General features: G+C 39.2%; 1 protein-coding gene across 1 annotated transcript in view; it reads left to right on the plus strand.

Annotated features, from left to right (window-relative positions):
• LOC139728213 (serine/threonine-protein phosphatase PP1-gamma catalytic subunit B) overlaps positions 1 to 20,803 on the plus strand; it is a 38,928-nt gene extending 18,125 nt beyond the window's left edge. The window contains exons 2-7 of the mRNA XM_071639178.1: positions 4,044 to 4,175; positions 11,403 to 11,633; positions 14,401 to 14,505; positions 16,181 to 16,404; positions 17,008 to 17,142; positions 19,067 to 20,803. Coding sequence (XP_071495279.1) covers positions 4,044 to 4,175; positions 11,403 to 11,633; positions 14,401 to 14,505; positions 16,181 to 16,404; positions 17,008 to 17,142; positions 19,067 to 19,174 — 935 coding nt within the window. The 3' untranslated portion in view covers positions 19,175 to 20,803. The remainder of the gene's footprint in view (positions 1 to 4,043; positions 4,176 to 11,402; positions 11,634 to 14,400; positions 14,506 to 16,180; positions 16,405 to 17,007; positions 17,143 to 19,066) is intronic.
• Positions 20,804 to 21,241: the final 438 nt, after the last annotated feature.

Below are 21,241 nucleotides of genomic sequence, written 5' to 3' on the forward strand. Positions count from 1 at the left end.
AGGTTAAAATACAGTTGTACATTTTCTCCACCAAAATGCACTTTCTAGACCTGAGAATCTTGCAGTCACTTTTACAATACTCTACAAGGTGGGGTGGACTTCCCTGCATTGATTTATCAGCCATATGAGGCAGTGATGAGATTTTGGGGGTTGTGTTTAAATTCCTTTTTCCAATTATTTCTTTGAAGTCTGATCAGCCAAGGTGGGACCAATTTTTAGATCGACTGTCAAAGTTTATTTAGGAGATAATGAGGGGAGATGTTAGTATGATGTATGATTGATATCATGGACTTGATTTGTAGGAAGCTCTATAAAACATAACGCTTGCGTCTTTGTTAGAGTTTTAGATAATCATCTGTCCCAATGACTGGATTTCTACGGAGGGATTTATAGTTCTTGGTCATGGTATAGATTGTTACAGCTTTTTTCAATTGAAAGCAAAACCTTTTCTTGCTTTACATTATTTGGCCTATAAGATGTAGTTTATTTCAAGTACCGTACATACAATGTACACTGTATGGTCACAGGTATACAATCTGTTAAATTGTGAGTCATTTACCCTACTCTCCATATATTTTGTAAGTACATATTACGAAGTTATTTTGTTTTTATTGTGTTTGTGTGTTTGTGTGTGTGTGTGTGTATTTAAAAAAGCAAAACTGATGTACTTAAAAACTACAGTGTACCAGATGCTATTGTCTACTCGTCAAGATTTGGTTATGTTGTGAATACATAGGAAGTGTGGCATACACATTGTGTGGATAATCATGCATTCATTAGATATTTTAATTGATTAGATAGTAGGCAACGTACATGTAGTGTTGGTCCCTTTCTTCAGATGATGCAAGGTTGGAAGCACTGTACAGTTTGTGCATGAAGTACAATGTATAGTGCGTACTGTACATGTATGAGGCTTGCAACCATTGGCTCTTGTCATGTTTGCATGCATGCAAGCCTCTCTCTATGAGAGGAGCATCAGCATAGCAACCGGGTTCTCTCTAACCGGCTCCCATCTGAAATGCATGCATGTACGGACGATAGAGTAATGATATGCGTGCATGCACTCCTCACACTCACGCACACAACATCGGGAATTATCGCCACACGGGATCGCTGCTTGTCTTGGACTGTGGAGTCGAGACTAGTGTAGCTCGCTCATGTCAGGATGTGCTAGAAGGGGCGTGCTGAAAACACACACCCACTCACGAGTAGGAAATGCTTGCTTTTAGATGTTTTGCCATGCATAAGCTTACAGGCTTGCACCAAACATGGTGCCATGTTAATACAGAGTAAAATGTGTCATGTGCACGCCTCTGATGCCTTTGTGGGTCAGTGTAAATGACTGTCTTTGAGCTAGACTATCTGTGGGTACATGTACTTCACCATCAGACTTTGCCTGATTAAGTGTGTCAGCTTGGTGTAATTATATCCACATCTGTGCATGTTCATTCCTTTTTTAATCATCTGTAGTGAAATGTACTCATCTGCCCAAGAGTTTCATTCCTGATGTCATTCAGTTGTAACTTAACATGACTTGCATGGATTTGAAATATTAACTGATAGCATCTCAACCTAACGACTTTATTGAGGGAAGTCTATTCTGTAGAAATTTTCGCGGTACATTAATTTTCGCGGATTTTGCGCTACGCTCGGCTAGCGCGAATTCAAAAACGCGCGAATATATCTTCACAATTTTCTACGCACATTTTGAACGGGATGAATTGTGTGCGCTTCATCGATGATACTGCTACGTAGTACAATGTACAGGCATGTTTACGCTAGTAGTACTGTGCGAAGAGACGATACCCTAGATTGCTGTGTACTGTAGCATGCATGTGTGCACCGCACGCATCGATGCTACAGCTACAGTCCCCCGTGACTACGGTACTAGAGTCACAGCTGTACTACGTATTTGAGTGCTTGTACTCGCAGTCGAGCCGCTCGCTACGTCGCTTGTCGTACGCTGGCATAGCAAGCTATGTAACAGAGGCTTTGGATGAAAGCAGTGAATGTGTACTACAGTAAAGTAACCTGCTGCGGAGCGCGAATTTAAGAACCCGCGAATACGTTTTCGAGCCGCTCAGCGCGAAAAATTAATCGCGCGAAAATATTGACGTTTACAGTACTGGTACAACGCAGTAATGCATACAATTGTACTTGCACTGTGCTCTTCAATAAAAATGTTGAATATGATTATAGAATGTACATTCATTCATTGTCAGTTTCATACTGCTTGCACACTATAGAAGTACTGTGCAGTGTTTACTTCAACCAGGGAGGTGGAAGAAAGATGGAGATGGCACTCTGAGAGCTTCCCTCAGAAAAAAAATCAAGTGCTCTTACACCGATTAACTTCTTGAAATCCAACCCTCATTCTGTGATAAATATGTCAAAATCTGGCCTTATCGGTCCACCCATCACCCTCCGGCGCACTAGAGTGACGCAACATGATCTCCTTTCCAGGCCTTCCATAAACACACGCTCGTAAAAATCGGGCTTTGAAGCGATGCGTGGCACCGACAATATGACGTCATATTCAAAATTTTGGCAGTCTATTACATTCAGTGAAAGACGTCCCCCTTCGAAAGCTACAACTTATGGCTCAAGTATTGGGTAGCGTAGTATGTCTATACCTTTCGCTGGTTCAGCAGACTGTGCTGAGGAGATTGCCGTTTGAACCAGCGAAATCGGTACACAAACAACGGAGTTACTGAGCAGTAAGTTTTGTGCGCTAGAGATGTCATCATATTGTTTCTGTATCGATTATGAGAAATCCCGCACATTTCCGCAATTTTTTTATAGTTAGAGAGGTAGGGCTGACCTTGATCTTCAAAATGATATCAGTTACATGAGCGTGTTCGGGCGTGTTTTCAAACAGTTCGAGTGTAAAAGTAGTGCTTCATAGAGACCGAAACGTTTTTTTTTTTTTCGTCTGCACCCAAGCGAGCTGGGGCTTTTCAGCGTACTCGTCGGGTTGTTGTAGGGCCGCCGCGTAGGCGTCGGGACAGCATTCGTTGCCGTTGTTTAGGTGAATTTGAGTTACTAGTAAATACATATTGGAATGGAAAGTTGAGTGTTAAAAAGTGTAAATTAGACATATCAGCCTTGATTATAATAATTTTCCGTAGAGAATTAAAGATGATATCTATAAAAGCCTAGATGTATGATGCTGTAAGTATATTTTAGGGGGAAAAACAGAGCTTAATATACAGTGTTTCGCCTCACTCTCCCTCGATCATTCATCGGTAAATACCGGTAATCGGCTTGACTCTACCCCATGCTAACGTTACAAAAAATTGAATTAAAAAGTAGCAGAGTACACCTCTGGAGCTAGTAGAATCTAACGTTTAACAGTGGTTAGATTCTAGTTTGTGAAATACTAGAGTCTACTAGCTAGGACTATTAGGTATGCTTTTCCTAGGCAGCGTACCTGAGGTGACGCTGCGCTAAACAGTGTCCTGAGCCTTGCCCTTGCCTTGGCCTCCAATTTCCAAAAGCCAAGGCCCAACTAACTTTCTGAGTTTCAGTTTCAATTGCAAATCAAATTTCGTTAAGTTGCTGTGTCAATGTGATTTTGAATTTGCTAAAAGCAATTCCTCCTCAACAAACTCGTCTCCGTCAAAATCACGATCGCCAGAACCACCACCACTGCTTACACCACTGCTTTACAGAATACACTCTATAGAGTTCTGTGCTTACACCGTAGGACGCCATTTTATTCCCCGACCACAATGCATTTCGCGTCGTGAGTTTCCGCCACAAGATTTACGACTTGCAGTGCGCCGAGCGTGAGTAATGGGATTACGGGAGGGGGAAAAAGACGCTGTCGGGGCCACGCATGACTTCAAAGGAAACTCAGAAGAGCACACTCCATCTTTCTTCCACCTCCCTGCTTCAACATTGCTTGCTTTGTAGCACTTTTGATTTGTACATTATATGTGTATAATGTTTTGGTTGAAATAATCACATTTCATCCTTCAATTTATGCATTTTTTGCCAAGGTAATTTATAAATGTTGCCTTTGCTTTCATATCTGTGTACAGCTCGCGGCACCAGACCCGGAAAGAATGTTCAATTGACGGAGGCAGATATCCGTGGTCTCTGTCTGAAGTCGAGAGAAATCTTCCTCAGTCAACCCAATCTGCTGGAATTGGAGGCACCTTTGAAGATCTGTGGTAAGTGGGCAAGGTGCAAGATTTCTAGCAGTTCTGTGGGTGGGTTATCGTTAGGGGGTGTGTTATACAATGTGCAGCTGCTGTGTAATTTGCTATTTTGGGGGTATGAGTCAAGTGTTACATATTGTGTTTTAGACTATGCATGTGTAGACTAGCCTTTGATGACCTGTGGATTTTCACAGTGAAGGTATTAGAAAATGAAATCAACAGGAAACAAAAACAAATTAAACTAAAAACTAAGTGGTAACTTTGCTTTTGTTGGTGTGTGTGGGGGGGGGGGGGGGGGGGGGAGGTTGAATAAGGTCTCAGATACCGTTAAAAGTGTCCTTACAGTATGCTGGAAAAACAGGATGCTTTGCCTGACTGCTAAGTGTGCATCAGTCCAGAAAGAGAAGCGGTCATGTTTTCTTTTTCAAGTTTGCCCTTAAAAATGTGGGAAAAGGATGTGTACTTGGAACTAAGTTTAGATATCCAAGCAGACTTCCTGTATATTTTTTGGAGCCCTCTTGCACTGTATGCAGACTGCCTGTCTAAATGTCCATGCTGGCCTGTCTGGTTTCTCCTCCTGTGCGAGTGGTGGTAGAATGGTTCAGAGGAAAAAAGCAAATGAAACACTATTGAGATGATGTTTTGGAATGCTCTTGATAGTAGCACATCTTTCCCTGTAACAAAAAAAGAAAAAGAAAAAAAAAGAAGCAAAACAAAACAAATTCAAAAACCACCCAAAAAACAAAACAAAGCAAATACACAAAAAAAATCCTCTTCAGCACTAGAGGGCAATGTTCGTGTGGCACTTCAACTTATGTTGCCATCACTGTTAAAACTGATTATCCAGTGTTCATAGATGTTATATTCCATTCACAAGTACATTAAAGGACAAGTTCACCTTCATAAACATAAGGATTGAGAGAATGTAGCAATATTAGTAGAACACATCATTGAAAGTTTGAGGAAAATCGGACAATCCGTTCAAAAGTTATGAATTTTTGAAGTTTTTGTGCAGTAACCGCTGGATGAGAAGACTACTGCAGTGTGTGAAAAACTTAAATGTCACATGCGTACAACAATATAAGGAAAATATAAAGAGAATTTCACAAAATTTCATCTTATGAAAAAAGTACACATTCCCCCGACTCGTTACCGACAAATGTTATGGGTAATATTATTCCCCCTGCCTTTAGAAAGAGGCAAGTCAAGTGCTCTTTTATTATGCGAAAAAAGTGAAAATATGTTGAATTTTCTTTATATTTTCTTTATACTGTTGTACGCATATGACTCACAAGCTGTAGTAGTCTCCTCATCCAGCGGTTCCAAAACAGAAATTTTAAAAATTCATAACTTTTGCATCGATTGTCCAATTTTCCTCAAACTTTCACTGATGTGTTCTATACTAATATTGTTGCATTCTCTCAATCCTTATGTTTATGAAGGTGAACTTGTCCTTTAACTTGAAATCCCCCCCCCCCCCCCATTTTCCTTCCATATCACCTTTTCTGTGCATACTGTAACTTTAGCAAGATGTTTTTGCAGCATGAATTTTTTGGGGAATTGCCACTGGCATTCAATGCATAAAGTGTGAACAAGAACTTGGGGGTGCATTTTAATTTTTGCAAATTTGGGCTCGTGAATTCATGACATTAAGATGCACGCGAGCTTTTCTCGTTTTACAGTATTTGATGGCAGCAGGCTCAGCATAGAGCTTTCAATACATGTAGAATAAGGCTACACTTGTTCAGTGAAGAACTCCTTGTTCGGTTCTTGCTCTTTTTTTTCCATATAAAATCCTTGATTCTTCATTATCCATCCAGATATATTGTAGCTTCCAGTTACCACAGTGAACCACTCAGTTGCTGGATACTGCTTGTTAAAATAGTATTGAATTCTATGGACATGACTTTATCCAGGATGATAATGCAATTAATAATTTCCAGAGTTGTGTGTGATATACAATGTAGATGGATTTGATGATACCTTTTTTTCTAGAGTTTTCTTAACAATGTACACTGATCAATGATTATTGCGGGGGGGGGGGGGGGGGGGGGACTGACATGCAGTAATAGCCAACATTCATGTTGTTCTTTGTCACGAGGAGCAGCAGTCTGTTAAGGATCACAGCTTTTATGAGAGGTTTTTTACACTGTCAACATCTACAAGTTTTTATTCTATTCACATACATGTAGAGGCATTAAATTTTATTGCATGAGTTTAATAGATAAAGACAGGTGGGTTGTGTAATGGTGGAGATTGGATTGTACAGTAGGGAGATACAGGAGTCCCATTCAGGTTCTACAATGAATATTAGCCATTTTGAAAATCTGTTTTTGCAGTGCGATGTGAAAACAGTTGACTCATTGTGTGTTGGCAAAAACTCAATTGTCAGCTCTGGTGGTAACACACATCACAATGTCCTGCAAGGTATTAAAGTGTGAATGGCATACACACCCCCCAAAAATTGTTCCATTTATCTCGTAATGCAGCTTGTCACACAAGGTCTGCACATTCAGTTGCCCAGGGTCACACTCTGGTCATTGTTTAGGCATGCACAGTCTGGAGATTCAAAGCGCTCCATGTGCCTCTGAGTGTGTATCCGTTTTGTTTGTTTTTTTGCTGAGTGTGAGTCAAAGCAAGTCAAATCAATTTTTGCATTGTGATGCAAGAAACAACAACTGTAATTCCTGTGTGTGAAGGCAGCAAGCGATTACATGTGTATGAAGAAAGCGAAGAAAGAAACACCCAAACACATATCAATTTATTGGGTGCACATTGGTATCTGTCCACATAATCTGTGTATTAAGGTCATGTGCACACATACAATGTACACAGACAAACACACACTCACACATATACACTTGTATTACAAGGCAGCTGCAAGCAGTACGGTTATTCATTTTTCTTGATTGGAATACAACCTTACAAAAAGAAAAAAAAGAGGGATAGCAAGGAGCACGGCTGTAAAAAGGAGTCCCTAGTAATACAGCAAGGTCGTTAGGCTAGGAGATTGTTGTATTTTCTCTGTGATTGTACTTAGCTACATCACATTTTTTTCAAGGTTTGTGTTAATTACCTCACTAGATGCCTGGTTGATAGAAGTTGGTGTGTCAGTCACGTGTTAAGACATGCAGTAATGTTATGAAATACATATGGTATTGGTACATTCTGTAAAACCAGAAATTTTCATGAATTTTGCAAGCTGGGCAAAAGATCCACAGAATTATAATCCATGCAAAAGTTCTTGCCTATACACAGGCATGTGATGCAGGTGGTCAGTGAAAATTTCATGCCCTCAAAAAGGCTGTCAACTCCCATTTGTGAAAAATGTCATGGCCCAAATATTTCTGATTTTACAGTATACACTGGATGAAGGCTTTGATTTCTTTCTTCTTCCCTAAAAGTTACACTTGTTTTTGAAAGTGCATAGATGTACATTGTACATGTATCTCCAAGGCTAAATGAGTGTACTTTACTTCCTATTTGTTCCTTTACTAGTTCCTGTATTCCCTTCCTTCTTGTAGTTTGTTGTCTTCAGACCCCTTGTCCACATGTTTTATTACACATTTTTTCCCCAAAAAAACTAGATACGATTATTACAGACTATTAAAGCACTCATGTGTGGTGAGTATCTGTTTCTTCTAGTACAAGCAGCGCTGAGTACAAGGAACTAAAAAAATTAATGTTTGACAGGTCCATTTCAATTTGTTGAGTAGTTTCTTGTCCACCAATCTCACCCGATTCTGTGATACAAATGTAGAAGGCTGGTCACCTCCATACTACAATGTACACTTGCTACACACATGTGGCAGTACATTACCTGTAGATATTAATCACATCCTGCAATTTCTGACAAGTTAACTTTCATGTAATTGCATTTTGATCTCATTATAATCAATTGTATTATATTGAATAATACCACAGTAATATTCACAACCATTTATAGAACAGCTTCAGGAGAAAAAGTGTCCACCTGCAACAATACCCACTGAAGTAGTAATAATACCATTTCTTTCCTGTTGACATGAAGGTATTGTCCAGCTAGAATAGACATGAAAGTGCAGTATACAATGTATTATGATTCTTGCAAAAAAAAAAAGTAATTTAATATAAATTGTACATTCCGGTTATCAGCAGTAACAAACATGCCTGGTATCATGACACTACTTAACAAGAGCTTTCATGAGACATTCATGCATCAAAACATGTAACACCAGAAAAGTAAATAACATGCATACAATTTGAGCAGGCCCTGCTGCATCTGGCTATTAAAGCAATGCAGCACAGTTTTATACCGCTCACTGACCAGAATAACACGGTGCGTATGGTACGATCAGAGGAAATCTGGGCAGTTTTCTGGCTTATTTTCATGGTTTGCTGTCAGGGTAAGGCGGAAATGTCATTTGGCAGGTTCCTGTCCAGAGCAGGAAGCTCTCTAATGGAGCGATTTGATGTGCACTTCAAATAGCCATCCCACTATCCTGAAGGCAAGTGTCTCAATGGGATCCCCCAGAGCGCTGTCAAGGGACATCCAAGATCCATGCAAATTTCATATTCCTTGGACCACTTCACTGACAACATTGGGGACTGTACTACTGTAGGTCTTATTCTCAGTGCATAAAATAATTTTCCTTCTCAACATACTTGTTTTAAATGTAGTGTCAGTCAGTGAACAAATTATGTTTTTTACTACAATGTAAATGGTATTCAATTCTACATGTGTATGTGACGGATTGTCATACAAATTACATTTTGTATTTCAGTCGTACCAGAAATGCATCTAACAATAGAAAATTATTCAGTGTATAAATGGGAATACTGTACATGTAGTATTAACACCTCTGGATGTTCCTTCAGGATGGCACACCGCAAACATTTGGGACAAGTATTGGAAGTCTTTTAGTTTTGGTGGTTACACTGTACAGCACATTTCTTTTCTAAGTAGACTCCTTGAAAGTCCTTTTTTTTTTTTGTCTACTTGAACAGTATGAAGTGCGATTCAATTTCCATGCAAACCCGCTCTGAATGCAAGACAGCAAATGTCTTACATGTGCACAAAGACATGACAAGCACCAAAAAGAATTTTGTGCATTGTGTTTTTGGTGAGTCATATGAAGGGAAATACCCCAAATCATGATTAGTTTTAGGTGAAATGTTTTTGTGTCAATGCGTCATCAGGATTTAATCTTTCACCAAATTGCATTTCATTCTCCCACACCACCTTCCCCTGGAAAAAACAACAACAAAACAGCATTGTTGCGCTGCACATGACTGGCTTTGAGAGGCCACCAGTCTTCTGCAGACCTCATTTCATGAATAAACTGCTGGGAGTTTGGCTGTGTAAACAGGAAATGCATTATATTCACCACTTCTAGGGTAATTTTGAATTTCAGTCAGGCGTTGTTTTAAAGACCAGGAAAAATCAGATACAGATGTAGATGCCACCTGGCCGTGAGTAATTAATACTTTATTTAACCCCCCCCCCCCCCCCCCCAAAAAAAAAAAAAAAAAAAAAAAATTAAAAAAAAATTTAAAAAAATGAAAAAATAAAAATAACTAATAATAATAATAATAATAATAATAATCAATAATATTGTTTTGAAGAGTTATTTATTTTGTTGTGCTCATTGCAGTACTCATTGCACAGAACATATAAATGTACAGAAATGCCTGAGCTGTCTTTCCTGTTGCAGTATCTCATGGGAGTATTTGCAACAAAATAAAAGCTGTGTAAGTTCAAGTATTTTCTCATTAATTTGGATATTAAACATCAAGTCATATGAAAGCTTACTCAAGCTTCATATTCCAATTCTCATATAAATTGTTCAATCTGCATCAAGCACATCTTGGTGCAAAATGCAGTCCAGTTTCACAGGTGCAAAAATGTGCAATCAACAAAGCTGCAAGTACAGTAGTATCAAATTTTGACAGAAATGCCATCAGTTCTTATTGATCATGCCTACAGCCGTAAATCGTTCATACAACATTTACAATCTCTGGGGGTTCGTACATGTATCTTATACCAATTTCGTCGCCTATATGCTAAAGCTCGTTAGTTCTTATTATTCTTGATAGAAAATTATCGAGAATGAATTGCGCAATTTATTTTTTTCCCCTCGTGATCCATCACATGAATACCCAAATGACTGCTTTAATTTGTGCAGAGTTATGACTGACGTTCACATGGAAAATTACAACTGCTGCTCGTAAAATCTGTTATCACTACAGATCTCATGTTGTCAGATGTTGTAAAAAAAACCAAACTCAACTGAGTCCTTTCAGTGACCCTATGTACAGCTGTAGTTCATTCTGATATATATTGGAATAGGTCGTGTGAATACACATAAATTGGGATGTGGTTGACATGGGAAGAAAAAGCCTGCCTGCCATGCATACAGGGTCATTTGTGTGGTCTGTCAGGCTGCCTCACAAACTTAAATACTTCGGGACGTCATAGAGCAGTTTGCGGGTTTAACCTGTGAGTGAAGACGTCAACGGAAGAGCAGATGCAAAGCTTATTCATGCGTAGAGTCATCAATATGCAGAGAAATGGGAGGCCACCGTGGTCACAAGTGGGTGACTGCAAAAATATGAGAGATAAAAATAAAAGCCTTCAGACTGTGGTCTTGGGTTAGAGATACACAATGTACATAATAAAAAAACTGCAAATGCTACCAAGCAAAGATGAGAAAATTTGCATTTGGTGTGCTTCATTGGACGTAAGCCATGTCACTTTGCTTCAAAATACCATTAATGGAAGAACTGCACTTAGTGTGGAATATTAATGTACAGTAGTTTTACCATAGTCCCCTTTTAATCATACTTGTAATTCCTTTGAAGCATTAAAACATCAATACAATGAAACATTACGTCAATCAGTATTGAAATATGAGGAGTCCTGTAATCATACAGTAGGTAGCATGTCTTTCTTAGCTGTTAAATCATGCAAGCTGTCACCTTTGTTGCTTGTTTTTAACATATGTGTATGTAGTCAAGGAATATGGTATATAATAAATGAGTCACACAGGGTGATAAGCACCATCAGTTGGTTCACTGCAAATGAGGACAGAAATAAACGAAAAAGATGTTGCACAATAAACTGTACAATAAACATAGATTCAAGAGTTATGGTATCACGCACTTGAATTTGTATGACCTCGTGCCTGTGCCGTAATCTGTTGTTATCAATCTGCACACATAATCAATATCGAGTCTTATCTCTGTGCCACTCCGTTGCAGGTGACATCCACGGGCAGTACTACGACCTGCTGAGACTCTTTGAATATGGTGGCTTCCCGCCCGAGGCCAACTACCTGTTCCTGGGCGACTACGTAGACAGGGGCAAGCAGTCCCTGGAGACCATCTGCCTGCTGCTAGCCTACAAGATCAAGTTCCCTGAGAACTTCTTCCTCCTGCGGGGCAACCACGAGTGCGCCAGCATCAACAGAATTTACGGATTTTACGATGAATGTAAGCAGCCTTTGCGGTTGATTCCTGTGTGTGTGTGTGTGTGTGTGTGTGTGTGTGTGTGTAGAACACATTTCTTTGATTCATATTTTGGGGTAGTCTGTAATACTATTTTCCTTGCATTTCCAAGTTTTAAGGGCAGATATTTAAGTTGACTTATCGTGATGTTTGTAAGTTAACCTCAAAACAAAAACAAAAATAAAGCAACACATACATCTAGCATGACAGCGGCAACAATAACAACAAGAAAACCCAGCAACAACAAAAATTGCACCTCAGAATACTGTGGTCTCTAGGGAGAGTATAGACTTGGTCCTCTTTCTCATCATGCATTTTGTCACAGGGTGTTGTGGGTGTTTTGTAGATGAGTAATTAACTTGAAGCTCTTACTGGCTGGTAGGATGTGCCCTGGGATTTGCATCATTTGGTCTGCGGTATACACAAGCTGTCAGGGTGACCTCATGGCATACTTACTGTTAATGCAATAGCACAGAGAGTATTCACTTTGGAATGACTCCTTCTCAGTAACAGCCCCTTTGCATACCTTGTCAGGGAGAATACAACCAAGGAGATGTTCTACTATTCTGTGAACATAGTTGTGACTTGTGGGGTGCAAGTCCCCCTTCAAAAACAAAAGAGAAAAAAAAATAAAGAAAAAATAATGTGTGAACATTGGATTGGACAATATCATATCAGCCAATATTGCAACCAGTTCTTACCTTGTTGCATTTGATATTAAGAAAGCTAATTGGGCTTCCTGTGTTGTAGGTTCAGAAAACAAAGCGAGACGGTGCTGTTTCAGCTACAGACCTCTGTTCATGGAGTGGCATTAACTCCAGCCCATGGCTTCAGCCTGTTCCTTTCAGTCAGTACAACTTTGCATGGTGTGTGCAAGGAAAAAGATAATGCCTCCACCTATACCTAGAGGAATGTACACCTTTTGTCATTGCAATTCTGGAATTTTCTCATAATCCTATGTTCTTTGCAAATTGCATTCAAATGTGCGCCTGGGGTGAAAATATTCTCGTACATGTCAATAAGAAGAAGAAAAAAAGAAATCTTTCTCTTTTATATTCGGGAATGTAACTAATTTTGAATCAAGACTAGGAAGTTTGTACTCTGCACTCAATCATTTGAAGTGCTTGATATGTAATCGTTATGGTTTGTACACTGACTGTATGGCTGACTTGTACATCATTCCATTAAAAATGATAAGGTAGAATCTGGCTTCATTCACGTTAGAATGAGAGGAATGTTACATTATTAAAACTTGATGTTGAGAAAGAGACAGAGAGAGTGAGAGAGGATGATACAGTGTCCCTGCAGATACTGTAGCTTGTCTCTTTTTCCATCAAGCATTTTGGATTCAGTCAAATACAACGTGTACACAAAGAATGCTATTAAAGGTAACACAATCTTTGTCAGTGACAGTGTCCATACATGGATAGACAGGATGTTAGTGATCAGGTGAGATTAACTGGAATGCAGTCAGTTTTGGTTTATTTTGTTCACTTGCTTGCTTGATTTTGTGTAGCAACTGCATACTGTGTGAGGTGGGGGATTAGGTGTACATTTAATCGCCCTTCAAAGCATATGACATTTTATCTTACAAATGTATTGAAGTAAAGTACAGGAATTCAATATCACTAGAAGCTTTGATTGCTGCTGAAAAGACTTTGCATAGTTTTTGTGTTAAAGGGGAAGGCTAGTAACTGATCAGTGGGAATCAGTGGAAATGCTGGGAGATGATTGTTCCAATCCTTATGGGATTCATTCAAGAGTTCATTGTATATCTATTGTTGTGTGAAAATGATTTGCTTCAGAACGGTCTCATATTCAAGTAATGTGCAGATTAATGCTCCGTCACTGACCAGGGACGCTAACCTGGAAGCATTAAACTGCACATTACTTGAATATGAGACCATTCTGAAGCAAATCATTTTCACACAACAATAGATATACAATGAACTCTTGAATGAATCCCATAAGGATTGGAACAATCATCTCCCAGCATTTCCACTGATTCCCACTGATCAGTTACTAGCCATCCCCTTTAAGATTCACCTGTACTGAAAAGTTCTAGCTTTTCTGTATATGTTGAAACTGCAGCAAGCATTAAAAAAAAAATCATTGTGAGGGTAATGATAGTAATCCAAAATCATTTCATAATGCCCATTACGGACTCTACACTTGTTTGACATGAAATCAATGAATTTACATTTTGTGGAAAGCATGTGACAGAACTATTCCTTTACGGGGATTGATTACCCTGTGCAATGTGTATTTACATGTGTGTATGTGTGAGTGTGTTTCCATTTGTGTGTGCTTGTTCAGTATGTATATTAAGTGATGCTTTAGGACGTTTACAAGTACAAAGTATACCAGTGTGTACTGAAAAAAAAAAGTCTCATTGCATTTTGGCTAGGTGTAATTACTGTTTTGGCTCACTGAAGTTTACTGTGTGAGAACATTGATTGTATGTGAGAACATTGATTGTATGCACAAGGAAGTAACACTAATGTCCTTTTACATGGTCAGCTGTCTTTTGGCATCTCATAATATATTTCAGGGAGGAACTTGATGCCAGAGGAAAAAAAAAATCATACAGCCAAGAGTAGACATGCTCTGGCTGTTAGTAGGGTTTCCCCCTTTGCCATCTACCAAGTACAGTGTATGTCACATGAATTGAGAATTTGAGACTATTGTGTTTGTGAGGCAGTTGTGTTACAAGGCTGTAAAAGCTTTAATTTTTTTCTCCCTTGCCTTGCAGGTAAAAGGAGATACAACATCAAGCTGTGGAAAACCTTCACAGACTGCTTCAACTGCTTACCCATCACAGCAATCATTGATGAGAAGATCTTCTGCTGTCATGGAGGTTAGTTTCTTCCCTGTGACTATTTCAGTTGCTACGTTTGTTTCCCCATCTTTCCCACCCACCCCCATGGGGTTGTGTTCCAAAAGGGCAACCAACCGCATCATATTTCATGGATGTTGTCTCACATTGCCATGGCATGCAATGTTTGCAGCCGCCAACAAACTGGCGTAGTGTCAGTGAGTCTGTCTGATGCCAACTGAAGCGAGTTTAGAAATGAAGACTGGTGCCAGATTGTGGATTCCCTAGTTTGATGGTCACATTGTAAGTAGGAAGGGAAATCAAGTGGAAACAAATCCTCGTCAAAAGTACAAAGCAGGTTGTTATTCACATTGTGGTTGTTGTGGTTGAACGTTTGTGAGATTCCAAGCCATGTAGGAGGTACTGTGCATTTTGCATGCAAGAGCATCAAGAGAGTCTTTAAAGATTTTTACTGATGGTGAATTATACTTACTTCCATATATACATTACAAGACATCAAGATACGTTTTTTGTATGATGATACCACCTGCTGTGAATGTGTGCGGTTTGTAGAAACCCAGAAAGTTAACCTGAGCACATGTTAATGGTGTGTCATCAGACTCAAATGGTCAATTTCACGGAAAGGTTGCATTTTATGAAAATCAAACTATTTAGTGTAGATGATTAATGAAGCTTAATTAGATGATCTGGTATTGTTTACTCAAAGCAGCCTTTCACAACGGATATTTTGATACCTCATTTGTGAACATCGGTGAACGTGGAGTGGAGTTATGTCCGAAAAACCTTCATTTTTCATGAAAATTGCCAATTTTTGCATAATTTATGTATCATTTCTGATACACTATTATGACCATAATACAGCTTGTGTAATTCTCAGATGGCTTATTTTCTGAATGTTCTTTGGTCATAGATTGGTTTTATGATGTTCTAGAACTTGTTCCGGCATCAGTAAATATTATTCTCTCAATCTCAAAATGTGGTAGTTGATAGCGTCCCATAAGTCACGTTTTTGTGTCCCATCAGTCACACTGGTTTTCCCCCATCCTGCTACTGTACCAATGAGTAGATATTCATACCACTTGGCTCAGGATAAGCACCAACCCTTTGCTACATTCAGGAAAGAAAATATCTTTCCAGAGTCTCTGTGTGTAAGAATATTTCAGAACTTACTTTCCCACGTGAAAAACGGTGGTCCTCGGATGTCCCATAAGTCACGACAGCAATTTTTCGTTGCTGTACGTAATGCAATGATACTTTTCAAACTAAGTATGGTGTTTTCATAAACTGTGATATGATGGATCTAACCATGAACTGAGAAAAATGCATTTGTTGCAACTATTTTCTCAAAATACTGGTTTGAAATTGCCAAAATTGTCACTTTGTCCCATAAGTCACAATGGAATTGACCAAATTCAAATTCGAACTGTATTTCTTTTTTTTTTCACAGAATAATACATATTTAGGTTTAGAGAGAGGGAAATGGGAAAAAAAAGTATAAGAGATCAAAATTTTCCTGAATAGAGCATGGCAGGTGTTTTTATTATAAAAAGGAGTTACTGACCACTTTATAGTGACATGAATGTGTTTGCAGTGCATTCAGTACCTTGGCAACATTTATGCACTACCCTGACCCACCCTGTCCTGTTAAAAAGATCATATGCATATTTTCTGCTGCCATTTCTCCTGTATGCATTAGGTCTGTCTCCCGACCTCCAGTCCATGGAACAAATCCGACGCATCATGCGGCCCACAGACGTTCCCGACCAGGGCCTGCTCTGCGACCTCCTCTGGTCAGATCCAGACAAGGACACGATGGGCTGGGGCGAGAACGACCGCGGCGTGTCCTTCACGTTCGGCAGCGAAATTGTATCCAAATTCCTTCTCAAACACGACTTGGACCTCATATGCAGAGCACATCAGGTAAGCTGCTTTTTGTCTTGATGGAACTCGCCATATCTCCAGCAACTTACAACAATGTATGCAGCAGACAGCTGGCACGATGAAACATATTATAATGATCACCCCTGCCCTGTTCTTTCTCTGGATTTTACTCACTCTCTCATGCTCAAACTCTCATAATCTCTTCAGGCTTATGTGAATTGGGCATCATTTCTGCATCTCTCCTGAATATTGATTTTGTTTTCTTCTGTGACTTCTCGAACAGGAGCTAAAATATCTGCATATGATTGTTTCATAGTTGTCCAGATCAACCTTTTCATGTGGGTGTCAGTTTTCAGTCCAGAATTTCAATTATGATTCAGTGCTAAAATTGTCTATTTGTCAAGTATCAGTGAAGTTTTCATTGATCACTCTTGATTTTTGTTTGTTTGTGTGTTTTTGTTTTGTGTTGTTTATCCCACTGCTGGAAGAATAAATACTCCATAGAATATTCTAGAAAAGCTCAGCTTCTACATTTCACCAAATGATGGAAGCATACAATAGACTCATTGATAATGGCCTTTTCATCTTCTTGAGGTCACATCCTTGGCAATCACTTTCCTTTGTTCACTTCCCGCCCCACAGGTAGTAGAGGATGGGTATGAGTTCTTTGCAAAACGACAGCTGGTAACGCTCTTCTCTGCACCAAACTACTGCGGAGAGTTTGACAACGCTGGCGCAATGATGAGTGTGGATGAAACTCTCATGTGTTCCTTCCAGGTAACGTACTAAGCCCTAGGAAGATGATGCCGTCATCCTCACTTCATCTCTCTGTTAAGATTTGATGAAGTTTGGTGATGGTAGAGTTGAGTTTCATCTGTTTTGATATCCTCATGTTCTGTTTTAGTTTGTCACAATATAAAAGTAATAGCAATCACTGTACATTCAGTATACAAATGACGCACAGGTCTGAGTGCATCAGTTGGAATTGTGTGCATAAGGTAACTATGCAATGCTTAACCCACGAGGCGAAGCTGAGTGGGTTTAGGCTAAATCCCATAGTTACCGCATGCACACTATATTCCGACTGACGCACGAAAAGACATGTGCGTCATCTGTTTTATAGAATGGGTAATTTTCTTGCCAAAAACCCATTTTTCTATCATATTACCCGATTACAAATTTACTGGATGCATTTCCTTTTGGCTAGCCGTAGACGAGAGCCCGCAAACCATGCATCAGTTTTTTCTGGACACATGGCCAACCTTGCATCAGTACTGAGTGCGCGAACCTTGATTACAAGTACGCGTACTCTTGCTACAAGTGCGCGATAACATGTTAACCACTGTGAAGCAGCGTGCGGCCAGTAAAAATCAACACATAGCTCTCGACCAATGAGATCGCAGGATTCTCGCTACCCATTCTATAACACTTTCTGATGGGATGCAGTGACAATATTCAATTACGAGCAATATAAATAATGCTAAGTTTGTGTGTGTATCATTTTTCTGTTACGTAGAGGTGCCAGTTGACTCTAAAATGTGATACCAGTACCCTCTTGCACTGAAAATTCACTGAATACCTATTCCTACATGACCATGTCGGCATCTTAAGCTAAACAACAACATGATGTGATGCAAGATGAGAGAAATCTGATCATCACAGCCATTTGTAACTATTAGGACATGGGACATTTGTGTGTTATTGAAGAATTGCATTCATTCATTCATTCATTCATTCATTCATTCATTCATACATTCATTCATTCATACATTCATCCATCCATCCATCCATCCATCCATCCATCCATCCATTCATTCATTCATTCATTCATTCATTCATTCATTCATTCATTCATACATTCATTCATTCATATATTCATTCATACATTCATTCATTCATACATTCATTCATCCATCCATCCATCCATCCATCCATCCATCCACCCACCCACCCACCCACTCACCCACCCACCCACCCATCCATCCATCCATCCATCCATCCATCCATCCATCCATTCATTCATCCATTCATCCATCCATCCATTCATTCATCCATTCATCCATCCATCTGTCCACCCACCCATCCATCCATCCATCTATCCATCCATCCATCCATCCATCCATCCATCCATCCATTCATTCATTCATTCATTCGAGTTTGGGCGCTTTCAGTCCAGTTTTGTCATCACTATTGTTCAGATCTAGAGATTGACATGCCGACCTGTTTAAGTCTTTGAAATTAAAGCAATCCTTTTATTTGCTCAGAGTTTAAAAAAGAAAAGAAGGTTCTTTCTGCTGTCTTCAAGTCTCGGTACATGATACTTACTCCTCACTGGTAAATTTTGAAACAAACAAGATGTGTGTATATTACTTGCATCTTATTAAAGACTCAATTTACTGGTATTTCCATCATAAAATCCATTGTTTGTTTAAAATGGATTAGTGGGGTCAGTGAAAACCTCTAATTTCACTTTAATAGCAACAGATCTGTGTTGATGCTGTCAGAGTGATAGGAACATAGTATGATCATACCCTTTGTTCTATCCAAATTAATGAGGCACAATTTGCTTACCTGTACCTCATTTGTATGCAATTCTCAAGGTAATTGTATTTTCCGTTCTTTCCTGTAATCATAAATAATTTTCTCTTATCATTTAATTGTTAATCATTATATTTATTTCTGTCTCTCATCCATGTATCAGATTCTCAAACCCACTGACAAGAAGAAGTTCCCCTACAGTGGAATGTCTGGTGGACGTCCAGTTACCCCACCGCGCAGTTCCAACAACAAGGGAGGCAAAAAGAAGTAGAGGATCTCCTGAGCCAGCAACAAAGCATACTTCCTTCACTTCTTTCTTTTTTTCTCTCTATCTCCCTTTCTCTCTCTCACACAATCTATCTTTCTCTCTCTCTCTCTCTCTCTCTGTCTTTTTCTTCTCCCCATAACTTCCGCACCCTCACGACCTCTGTGACCAGTAGCCCAAGTTCCTCTGGCATTTTCGGATATAGTTTGAGAGTGCTGCGGATAGTGTGAATGCGTGGCCCCACGCCCTGATGAATTTAGTGACTTAAGTGTGTCTGTGGGCCGTGGCCTGGTGCTTGGAACTTGGTTTGATTTTCAGAGTACTGATAATGTCTAAATGAAGGTAAAGAGAAAAAGATAGTAATAATAAATGATTAAAGATAATTATGATGAATGATTGGATTGGGCTTTAATTAATAGTAATTACTATCTGCCATAAGTTTGTGTGTCCTGTTTGTGTTGTGATATTTGGTTCCTTCTGAATTATTTATGTTCTCATGTTTCACCCTTTGTTAGGTGTCGTCCAGAGCAATGTCATTGATTTTTTTTTTTTTTTTTGGTTGAATGTGTGTATTTTTTGTTGTTGAAAGTGTTAGAATGTTTTCCAAGAATTGCCCGCCATCATTCAGTCATTGCTAGGTGTGAAGTGTGTCACTTCAAATCACCTGTATTCAACCAGTGAGGGTGCTTGTGATTAAGCCCTACCCTGCTGTCGAGGATTTGATGTACAAGTAGCAGCGCACCCCTACTTAGTTAGTGTATCCAATAAACAAATAGATGAGACAGGTGCACACACAAAAAAGTGGAGCTCTGCTACTGTGAAATAGGGAGAGAGAGAGACCAAAAAGAAAGAAAGAAAGAAAAAAAAAAGATTTTTTAAAAATCCACACCATTGTGTGTAGTCAGTATAGTACATTCAATGGAGCAGTTTCCCCCCAGACTTGTTCACCCATGTAATATCCACAGCCAACTATATATATTAAGAGATATATGTTCAATATGTTCATTTTATGTGTTTGTTGATTTTTTTTCTTTTAATTATGAAGAATATATTTCTGTGTAGCGTTTGTCTGTTGATAGAACAGTACTGTTTATTCAATAAACATAATGGGGAAAAATCCAGCTGTATTCTCAAAATTTCAGTATTTTTTGTTGTTGTTGTTGCTGTCATGCCAAATTTAGAGGTCAACATTGGCTCCCAAAACTGCTGTATGAGGAATGCGTTTGCGCTATCAGGCATATCTTACATAGCTGGACAAATGCAATCACACTATTGATCTCAGTATGTAGCAATTCCATTCTATTTCACTTGTCCTCTTCTTTCCTATCTTCCCCTTGTTTGGGGGTGGGTGGGTGTACAATAGGGGAATGTAGCAGAACTTTGTGAAAAACTCCCTGGCATGTTTGTGTTGAACAAAGGTTTAAAGACATTTCTGGCTGTTGAGCCCCACATCAGCAAATAGGCACTGCCGCATTGGCTGATGCGAGTGGCTCACGTGAAGCGAGAAAAGACAACAGAACTCCACAGTGGAAGTCTGAGTGACATGTTATTTATACCTTTGCTTGGTATGTTCTTATTTGTTGTCAGCAATAATAAAATTTTATTGATGTTGGAGATTGTAACCTCCCCCCCCCCCCCAAGAAAAAGGAGGTACAATATACAAAGCACAAAGAGACATGTAATCTATTTAGAATCCACAAACTGGGGGGGAGTGAAAGGTACCATTCACTTCCTCACGCAGGGGTTTCTTCCAAGGTTGAAGAGATGGCAAGTCTCCAAGGTTTAATGACTTCACAATGCAGTGCAGTAGTTGATCTTGTAGCAGCTTGATGAATATCTTGAAGATAATGTGAGCACTCTTCAAATGTAATTGCAATTTCAAATGTGCTGGGAGTCTCGTACAGCAGTTGAGAACCAGAAGGGAATTGATACTGTACAAAAATCTATAGAGCTAATCCCTTCTGCTTCTCAAGTTATGAAACATGAATATTGGCACCTTGTGAGGAAGTGGATGGGCCAAATGAATTCTCATTTTTTGTTTAATTTGTATAAATGTGTTTTTTTTCATAGTGT

The sequence above is a fragment of the Diadema antillarum genome, unplaced genomic scaffold (genome assembly GCF_040938485.1).
Source record: "Diadema antillarum isolate AM-2024a unplaced genomic scaffold, OU_Dant_1.0 seq00000169_RagTag, whole genome shotgun sequence".
Classification (NCBI taxonomy): Eukaryota; Metazoa; Echinodermata; class Echinoidea; order Diadematoida; family Diadematidae; genus Diadema; species Diadema antillarum.